The 10,871-nt window shown below is 40.9% G+C and overlaps 1 protein-coding gene across 1 annotated transcript; it reads left to right on the forward strand.

Annotated features, from left to right (window-relative positions):
- The first annotated feature begins 457 nt into the window (after nt 1-457).
- Nucleotides 458-10,481, forward strand: LOC131940917 (FAD-dependent oxidoreductase domain-containing protein 2-like). The gene is made up of 15 exons (XM_059299831.1): nt 458-524; nt 648-946; nt 1,566-1,717; nt 1,919-2,005; nt 2,243-2,322; nt 2,844-2,974; nt 3,769-3,892; nt 4,163-4,289; nt 4,682-4,794; nt 5,814-5,980; nt 6,572-6,737; nt 7,375-7,462; nt 8,017-8,146; nt 8,958-9,106; nt 9,715-10,481. Exons 2-15 carry the CDS (start codon nt 757-759, stop codon nt 9,880-9,882), a joined length of 1,872 nt encoding a protein of 623 aa, XP_059155814.1. The 5' UTR covers nt 458-524; nt 648-756; the 3' UTR covers nt 9,883-10,481.
- The last annotated feature ends 390 nt before the right edge of the window (nt 10,482-10,871 follow it).

Here is a 10,871-nt window from a genome sequence, read left to right on the forward strand (position 1 = left end):
GCTAAGGATGGCAGCCCATCTAGTAGAGAAACGTCAGAATTCAAACTGAAGTGGAGCCCTTATGCTATTGGGTTACCAACTCTGGTTTGATTTCGGCAGCTCCTGCCACACCACTGATTCCAAGCTGTACAGGAAACGTCCTGTCCCCTGGGTCCATCAGCTGTGAAGAGAGAGAGGGGGGGCCTGATGCATGGGCAACATTTGGCTCTTACCATCTTACCGTCCAGGCCTTTTGCTTGGATGTCCAATGTACAATCATCCAATGGTCGATTATACTATGGAGCCATATTTTTCTTTCTATCACACATCTGTTAATAACCAGTCTATTGTGTTTACAACCAACCAATGGGAAAGCGCGTTACTAACTACAGTTTATGCTAAATTAAGACATTACACCAAGTCACGTGATAGTGGAAGTGTGTGGCGAAGGTATCTAGCTGGACATCAAACGTCAAACCAGTCGTTAGCTTGGAGCTGTGGGCGCCACAAAGGTCTGGACAGTTCAAACACATTTAACACGTGAAGTGGTACAATTTGTTTCACTCTGTTTATAAGCCTGATATAAACTATGCATCTATCTAATTTTAAAATATGAAAATAGTTTTTTTTTCTTATATGGTTAACACTTGTTTATCAAATATTCTCAGTGACTTACAATTAGCCTCACAACCATACTTCAGTTTTTGGTCAAATTGAACTAAAAATTACTTCCTTAACTGAAGACTTTGAAGCAAGCTGTTGACCGCCACTAACATCATGGACAGCCGGCTGTTGTGTTTGGGCTGTTTGCTGTGGCTGGCACCAGGATTGCACGCTCGTGTGGACAACAGCTCCGGGAGCCGTGATTATTGTATCGTCGGAGCCGGGCCAGCTGGGTTGCAGCTGGGCTACTTCATGCAGCAGTCGGGGCGGGATTACGTCATATTTGAGCAGAGTGCCACGTCAGGTGAGCTGAAATAAATGACAGGTGTGTTGAGAGTAGTTACAGGTGAGTTGAGAGTAATTACAGGTGTGTTGAGAGTAATTACAGGCGAGTTGAGAGTAATTACAGGCGAGTTGAGAGTAATTACAGGTGAGTTGAGAGTAATTACAGGTGAGTTGAGAGTAATTACAGGTGAGTTGAGAGTAATTACAGGTGAGTTGAGAGTAATTACAGGTGAGTTACAGGTGAGTTATGGTAGCTACATCAAGTGTGATACACGGCACGACGTGGACTAGCGATAGACCACGCCCTTGCTTACCTGAAAATAACGAAATCGAAACCCTTTGCTCGAGGCCGTTTGTCGTACCCGGACCCTCGTGTCTAAATCAGGTGGTTGTGATGCAGGGGGAAGAGGAAGCAAAAGCCTGGCGGAAAACCACGTGTCATAGATTAGGGTAATGTTTGATTTTTAACGCTATTCCGAACTGCATTGCTAATGAGCGAAAGTTTGGGCCTGCAATTACCGTATTCAAGAACGAGTGAGCTCCTTCTAAATGTGTATACTTTGCGATCAAGAGTGCATCGTCCCAATTATTTAAAAAATGTATTTACCTAGGTTTGAATTAAAACCATTCTTGTACAGGTAATTTCTTCATCACCTACCCCCGCCACAGGAAATTGATCAGCGTCAACAAACGACACACTGGTCAACTCAACAAAGGCTTCTCATTCCGTCATGACTGGAACTCTCTCATCTCAGAAGATGAAAGTCTGCTCATGAAACATTACACCAAGGTTAGATGTGGGTTTTCCTTGTTGTTATATGTAGAGTTTTGTGATTGAAACATTACCTCGTCGTGGGAATTTGCAGGCTTTTTTGTTTGTTGCTATAAATAGAGTGCCGTTATTGAAATATCACTCCAAGGTAGGAGCTTTTGTTTTGTTATATTTTTGTTTGGTATACATAGTTTTGTTATTAAGATACTTTATTTCCAGGAGATTTTCCCGCCTGCAGACATCCTAGTGAAGTACCTACAAGACTTCCAGAGAAAGTTAGGCATCAATGTTCAGTTTAACACACAGGTATCCGTGTTTAATTATTACACGTCTTCTCTTCGTTCTTTGTTTAAAACTTTAACGGTTTCTTCTATATGTTTGTTAGTTGCTGTTTTATTTTTTTTTCAAAATATAAATCTATTTATAAAGCACAAAAAAGAACTATTCAAAATGTTATGTTTCGCCTTTTAACATCAGCTTTCATAGTCTTCAAAACGTTTACACCAAAATAAATGTAATATCCTTTATCAACTTTTATTTTAGATAAAAAATATACGGAAAGTTGACAACAAAGATGGCGGATTTCTCATGGACGACCAGAACGAGGTCACATATTCCTGCAAGTGAGTATTTTAACAGTTCATTTTTTTCTAGAATTTCAGGAGAAAGAACCCATTTAACGAACAGACGTATCTATTTTTTTTTTTAAAAAAAGCATTGTAATTGTATGTAAAACCGAATAAAAGTAATAAACGCAATCCTGAAGCTAATTTTTAAAAAAAGATTTTTAAAAATGTGTATACAAATCGGGGGGTTGGAGCACTTGAAACTTCAATGAGGGTCGTACTTAAAATTCCCGGGGGGTGGGGAGGACATTTGTTGAAGTACATATCTTATGTATAAGTTTTTTTTTCCTATTACGTCGCAGCGCTGGTCGGTAGGCTTGCTTCGAGGATAGGGGTCACTGTCCCACCTCAATATAATCCCTCAAAGAAACTCAGGCTCCAACCCCAAATAAATGTTTATATATCTAAATCCCATCACCAAAAAGAAAAAAAAAAGATATATTCGCCTATGGCTGGGTATAATGATTGGTTGCTTATCATCCAATCAGAGGACACGTTTTATAACGTTTTCCTTACAGACGAGTGATTGCCGCCACGGGTATGTGGAAGCCAAATATCCCGGATGTTCGAGGCATCGAGAGGGCTGTCGGGTACGAGAGTATCTCAACTGACCCGGAACTGTATGAGAACAAGAGTGTGCTCATCCTGGGTGAGTGATTTTTTGGTGGTGTATTAGATTGTACTGGGTGATTGATCCGTGGGGGTGTGTTAGTGTGTACTGGGTGAGTGATCCGTGTGTGTGTGAGGGGGGGGGGGGGCGTTAGTGTGTACTGGGTGATGTGTTAGTGTACTGGGTGAGAGGGTGTGTCAGTGTGTACTTGGTGAGTGATCCGTGGGGGGTGTGTTAGTGTGTACTGGGTGAATGATCTATTTTGTGGTGTGTTAGTGTGTACTGGGTGAGTGGGTGTGTTCGTGTGTACTGGGTGAGTGATCTATTGGGTGGGGTGTTAGTGTGTACTGGGTGAGTGGGTGTGTTCGTGTGTACTGGGTGAGTGATCTATTGGGTGGTGTGTTAGTGTGTACTGGGTGAGTGGGTGTGTTCGTGTGTACTGGGTAAGTGGGTGTGTTAGAGTGTACTGGGTGAGTGATTCGTGGGGTGGTGTGTACTGTGCTGCTTCGTTTTGTGGTGTGGTGTGTTTTTAGTCTGTTTTTTATAGTGGTGCGTGCTTTCGAATTATGTAGTGTTTTGTGTTGTTTAATAGTGCTGTTTTTGTGGTGTTTTTTTTTTTTTTTTTGTTGTGGTATAATTTCTAAGGTTAATTTTGTGGGATTTTTTTGTAAGATGATGATTTTTTAAGGAAATTATGTTGAAGGCTGAGTTTTTTGTAGGGTGATATTTATGTTGGGTGATTTGAAAATAAATTGTTTATCTAAAATTCCACCCCTTTTCAAAACTATACCTGCGATTTTCTTCGCCCCCATCCCTCCCCCATCCCTCCCCAGGTATGGGCAACTCGGCCATGGAGACAGCAGACTCCATCTACAGCCGCACACAGTACGTGCACATCATCTCACGCAAGCAGACGGTCGACCTGGCCTGGAGTACTCACTATGTTGGGGACCTCAGGTACCCTCAGCTCATGTGAAGATATATTTCATTTAAATACAAACTGCATGTTTCATCGAACATCAGGGTTTTGGCGAGTCAGTGTCAGGGGTTCAGCGGATTTCAAGACACACATCCGACTCATATGATTCACGATAGGATTTTTTTCAGAACTAGTAGAAGGGTTCGGTGAATAATCATATGATACTGGTGGGGTTCGGTACCTCCAGATATGTTAAGAACCACTGTCTTGTGAGGTGTTGTTGAATGTATACAGGTCATCTGTTGCAGGTCCGTGAACAACAACTTGCTGGACACATACCTGCTCAAGTCACTAGACGGCATCACCCTGCTGGACATGCAGGATGCCAGCATTCAGGAGAGGGGCGGGAAGTTTTTTGTTGTGGTAGATAAACACGTGAGTCGACATTTTGGGGTCGTTCAAGGGTGGGGGTATGGGGTGGGGGGTTGGGGCTGTGGGATAGGGGGTTTGGTGGGGGTGGAGGTATGAGGTGGGGTGTGGGGGTTCGGGGTGGGCTGGGTGTTTGGAAGTGGGGGTATGGGTGGGGGAGGGTGGGGTGGGGGCTCTTGTGGGGATGGGGTTGCGTGTGTAATGAGGGTATAGGGTGGTAGGGTTTTTTGTAGGTGGTTAGGGATTGAGAATGTGGTGGCGTGTGTGTGGTGGGGGTATGTTGTAGATTAGCACGTGAGTAAACATTACTGTCATACAAACAATGGAGAAAATGTTTTATCTTTGAGAAGTAAATAAAGACACATTTATACTCGTAAAAAATCAACTAACTATTTCAGTACCACAGCAACTCCAAGAGCGAGGACTCTGTGCCCGACAACTTCCCTCTGAGGTCCGGCTACGATATGGTCATCAGGTGTATGGGCTTCACATTTGACTCCAGCATCTTCAAGTAAGTCATTACATGCAGTCATCGCATGCAGTCATTGCATGCAGTCATTACATGCAGTCATTACATGCAGTCATTACATGCAGTCATTACATGCAGTCATTGCTCGCAGTCATTGCATGCAGTCATTACATGCAGTCATTACATGCAGTCATTACATGCAGTCATTGCATGCAGTCATTACATGCAGTCATTGCATGCAGTCATTGCATGCAGTCATTACATGCAGTCATTACATGCAGTCATTGCATGCAGTCATTACATGCAGTCATTGCATGCAGTCATTACATGCAGTCATACAAAGTGGTCGGGTGGTAGAGCACTTGACTGATAATTCGAAAGTTACGAGTTCGAATCCCAAACTTGAGACCGCAGGGCGTCCCAGAGTTCTTACAGCTATAGTGAGTACCGGACGCATGGGATGGCGGCTGGGTATAACTTTTACCACCTTGCAACTTCATATGTCTAAGTGAAATCTCCTCCCCTGCACGATGAACCGTGAGGTTAAAAATGTATTTGTTTACTTGAAAACTTTGATATAGATCTAGTCTGACTTAGCATTACTTACACGAACATCTATTGTCAATTCGTCTATTATGTGAATATGGCTTAGACAACTTTAATAAGTCACAGTTATCAAATAAAGCTAAGTAATTTGATACCTGAATTTGGATGTAAGTCACCTGTACCTGCAAGATGTGATTTCAATTAACTTATTCACAAGTCAGTTCATTGATTTGAAACAATTAAATAATTTGAGAGGTTTTTTTTTTTTAAAGGATTTAATTTTTTATGCTAATGTGTTTCACTGAAGAAAATCTTATGATATTATTCTTACTATCCAGCAAAGAACTCGATACATTAAAGGGTCATCACACGAATAAAATCTTGCGTAAAATTATGAGGGGTATTTGTGTGAGTTGATGAGTGACATTAGTTGGAGGGTTGGGGAGGGTAAACTCGACAAAAAGTATGAAGACATTTGTGGACGACCCCTAAAACCTTCACTCCTTCTGTCGTAGTGGGACCAGCATTACTAGACCTGTCGGGAAAGCCAAAAAGTACCCAGCCATCACCCATGCGTACGAATCTGTGGACTTGCCGGGACTATTTGTCGCAGGCACAGCGACACATTCACTAGACTTTCGGAAATCGGCTGGCGGATTTATACACGGGTTTCGATACACAAGTAAGACCATTTGTTGTTTCATACCAAAGCTTGAGATTATTTAGCTGTTAAGCTATAGACATCTACGCTTCGATGATTACATTTTTAAAAATAAACAAACGAATGGGCTCTTTTAACCTGTTATTAAACTGTATGTGCGATGTTAGGATTTATGGCGTATGTCATTGCTAAGCTTGTGTACTTTTACGACGTGAGTTAATTTAAAAGTGTTTCTTTTAGACTTTTTCTCTGGGGTGGCACTTGAAACTAAACTTTCTTGGGGGGGGGGGGGGGGGGGGTGTTGGACTAAATGACTACATTTTCCGAGGGGAAGCCACTGGGAAAAACTATATATTTTCTATATACAATCTATATCGTTGGAAAAGTTATCTGAAAGAAACAGTGATTTAAAATCAGCATAAAGGTTAGGTTTATATGCTAATTTGGGTAACATCCTTTCTTATGAAGCCATATCTTGACGAAATACATTAAATGTCTATCACCTATCTATACGTATCAAGTTTAATTAATATATTAATTATTTAAAACTAAATCTTGTTATCATTATTACCATTTCCGTGTCTTAATGAAATCGTATTTGACCTTGACCAGCGCAAGCGTTACATCGTCTGCTGGAGTGGCGGTACGAGGGTGTCACGTGGCCGTCTGCGACGTATCCTCTACACCAACTGCTCAACGTCATCATCAAAAGGCTGAACGAAGGCTCCGGCTTCTACCAGATGTACGGGATCCTTGGAGACGTGGCGTTAATTGATAGGTAGATATCTCACCTTCTTTACAGTCGCAGGTAAGTTTTACCTTGATGTTGCCATGCAGCAATTCTTCTTTACATGGAAATGTAAATATCTCACCTTTACATTCTTAGGTAAGTTTTACCTTAATATCAGCAAGAACCAATGCTTCCATTGTATTGTAGAATTTTTACAGGTGGTTTTCGATAACAACTTATTTAGAATATAAAGTAGATATTTCATATCTTTGAGTAGGTACTTTTAGTCATCATGTTCAGATAGATTTTAGTCGTGGGTTTCTTATCAAAAGACAGGTAGATTTATTTTATGAGAGCTAGAATTATCTGTCGACAGGCAGATACGTTTAGCAATTTACCCTTCAGCTGGAGAGTGTATCTATAGATCTTCACGTTTTAATTTGTGTTTTTACATGTGTTTATTAAATGTGTTTTAATTTGTGTTTTAACATGTGTTTATTAAATGTGTTTTAATGTGTCTTATGTGTTTTAACATGTGTTTTTTAAATGTATTTTAATGTGAGGGTCTTATGTGTTTTAACATGTGTTTATTAAATGTGTTTGAGTATCTTATGTGTTTATAACATGCATAAGCTGGTACGTGTTTCCCTATTTGTATTATCAAAACACCTCCTGGATATTCCAGAGCCCGTGACTTGGTGACGTACCTGGAAGAGTTTCCCATCAACTTGCTGCCCCAGTTGACACGCATGACTGGGCATAATGCCACTGAGGTATATCCTTTATGAGGGCAGCTGTTAAACACAATGGAATATGGTATCCTTATAGGGTTGGCATGGGAAGTTAAATACCTAGCTAATAAACAAAACGGGGGTGGGGGCATTTTAAGGCATTCAACAACTATGTGTGTCATCTTTTATCGAGGTATAAGTAATATAGGGAAACGTAAATGGGATAAATAAAGGACAATATGAGGGTTTCTAACATAAAAAAAAACTTCCACCACATGTGTATTCAGACTTGATTGCCTTTTAAACATTTATTTTAGACAACTTAGCCCAGTTTAACATTTAAAAGACAGGAGTATAAATTATACAGATACTAACAAAAACGTGCAACCACATTACATCATTCGTTCAACTTAGCTCCAAACTTACAGTAGGGGCCCATCGCCAATACAAACTCCTTTGATTCGTGCAGTGGACCCTCTTTTGGGCTCACTGATTAGACTAAGTGGATGTCAGACTAATATCCACACAACTGCCCTACGAATTGTTTGAATGAACCTTGTCACTACATCGCTTAAAGTATAAACGTTGTATCCCAGGTCATCGTAACCATCCTGGACTACGGAGCTCCAGACATTTCCAGCCAAAAATTTGACGCCAAGGCCAGTCAGGCCCACCAGTCTTATTTCCTGCACCCGATTCTCTTTTACTACAAGCAACTCCCCACAGGTAATTGTGATACACCTACCCACAGGTAACTTGATACTTACCCACAGGTAATTTTGATACACCTACCCACAGGTAACTTGATACACCTACCCACAGGTAATCTTGATACTTACCCACAGGTAATTTTGATACACCTACCCACAGGTAACTTGATACACCTACCCACAGGTAATCTTGATACTTACCCACAGGTAACCTGATACACCTACCCACAGGTAACTTGATACACCTACCCACAGGTAATGTTGATAGACTTACCCTCAGGTAATCTTGATAGTGCTGACCACACTATCTCTTCATATGCCGAGGTCACAGAAACAGGTGAACTCTACTTCACTTGCCCCACGGACCGTAAGGTTCGTGGGGAGCTTTTTGTACATACTTTGATGTATTTACTTTAGAACAGAACACAAAGATATATTTCTGGGATCAGTGGCGAAGCGAGGTCGGGTGTCACCCGGTGCGGCACTTAATGGTGTCACCCCCCAGAAACATAGCGACCCTTCCCTCAAACTTTCGATTTGCACCCTCCCTCAAACTTTCGATTTGCACCCTCCCTCAAACTTTCGATTTGCACCCCCCTCCCACCCACAAACTTTCGATTTGCACCCCCCCCCCCCTCTCAAACTTTCGATTTGCACCCCCTCAAGTTTTTCTCTATATATTTTGCTATTTTTTGCCTTGGTGTCTACCCCCCCCCCTAAATAGTGTCACCCGGTGCGGTCCGCACCCCCGCCCCCCCCCCCCTCGCTACGCCTCTGTCTGGGATCACACAATCTGAGCCAAACGTTTGGTGACTGTCATGTTTCAGAAGAGGATTTCCTGCTGAAGCACCAGTACGATCGTCTGCCCAGACCAGACTCTCTGCATCACATCGTGGAGGACTTCTTGGTGCTGTGGCAGTCACAGAATGAACACGTGACTCCCGTCAGGCGGTGGCTGGAGTCAGTGTTAAACAGGGTAGGTCATTTGTTGAGGGTTTATATTTTGACTGGGTGGGTCATTTGTAAAGGGTTTATATTAGAACAGGGTGGGCCATTTGTAGAGGGCGCAGGGTTAAACAGGGTTGGTCATTTGTAGAGGGTTTATATTTGAACAGGGTGGGTCATTTGTAGAGGGTTTATATTTGGACAGGGTGGGTCATTTGTAGAGGGTTTATATTTGAACAGGGTGGGTCATAATTATAGGGTTTATATTTGAACAGGGCGGGTCATTTTAGAGGGCTCAGTGATAAACAGGGTGGGTCATTTGTAGTGGGTTTATAGTTGAACTCGGTGGGTCATTTGTAGTGGATTTATATTTAAACAGGGTGGGTCATTTCTAGAGGGTTCAGTGTTGAACAGTGTGTCGTTCGTAGAGGGTTCAGTGTTGAACAGTGTGTCGTTCGTAGAGGGTTCAGTGTTGAACAGTGTGTCGTACATAGAGGGTTCAGTGTTGAGAAAGTCGGGTTAATGTTAACAATAAACAACTGTGATGTGTATTCGGGCCGAATGGTATTTTAAAAAAATACACTCCTAATTGTTTGTTCTGTTAATGACATCATTAAAGCCAGAAAACTTTACCCACAGAGCCTCCGGAGCTACTTCTCTGAGAGATGTTTTGAAATGGCCATGACGTATGCGGATGTTCCCGAGTCCTGCGATAAAAATTACAATCTAGGTCAAGGTCTTCTTGGAGCACCAGAGCTGCTGAGTAGTTTCCAGAACAATCGCGTGGTCATTCCGTCTCTACACTAATTAAAATCTTGTCATTCCGTCACTACACTAATTAAAAGTCTGGTCACTTCGTCTCTACACTAATTAAAATCTTGTCATTCCGTCACTACACTAATTAAAAGTCTGGTCACTTCGTCTCTACACTAATTAAAATCTTGTCATTCCGTCACTACACTAATTAAAAGTCTGGTCACTTCGTCTCTACACTAATTAAAATCTTGTCATTCCGTCACTACACTAATTAAAATCTTGTCATTCCGTCACTACACTAATTAAAATCTGGTCACTTCGTCTCTACACTAATCAAAATCTTGTCATTCCGTCACTACACTAATTAAAATCTTGTCACTTCGTCTCTACACTAATTACACATCTGTTCACTTCGTCTCTACACTAATTAAAAATCTGGCCACTCCATCTCTACACTAATTAAAATCCGGTCACTTCGTCTCTACGCTAAATAAAAATCTGGCAATTCCATCTCTACACAAATTAAAAATTTGGTCATTTTATCAACACAATACATTTTTTTTTTAAATTTTGCCATTCTTTCTACACATTTAAATTTAAAAATAAATGTAACATTCCGTTTCTATACTAAATTAGAGTTTTGGTTTTTTCTTCTCCACATTAAATACTATGACTAAATGTTGTATACAATCCTTTTTTTGTTAACATTTGTTTATTTCCATTGGTTGTGTCACCGTTAACCTCAAGATACTAATAGCTAGATGCTAGAGCAAAATATAAAATTTGGGGGTAATAGTATATATATTTTAAAAACATTTTCGCTAATCTTAAATCCTTCACACATCTGTTGTGAAAGTAAAACAAATATTATCTTTACTGTCAGTGTATTTAAAAAGTAAATGAAGAATATTATTTCAGACGTGACAACAGGTAAGGTGTGGTTCAAGTATTTTTTTTTACTTTCTCGTATATACGAAGTATAGAGAAAGTCTTGTAATTGTGCCCAAAAAAAATCGAGATTTTTGCAAATCTCGACGTTT

The sequence above is a fragment of the Physella acuta genome, unplaced genomic scaffold, assembly GCF_028476545.2.
Source record: "Physella acuta isolate Inbredline_101_S28 unplaced genomic scaffold, ASM2847654v3 ptg000026l, whole genome shotgun sequence".
NCBI classification, from domain to species: domain Eukaryota; kingdom Metazoa; phylum Mollusca; class Gastropoda; family Physidae; genus Physella; species Physella acuta.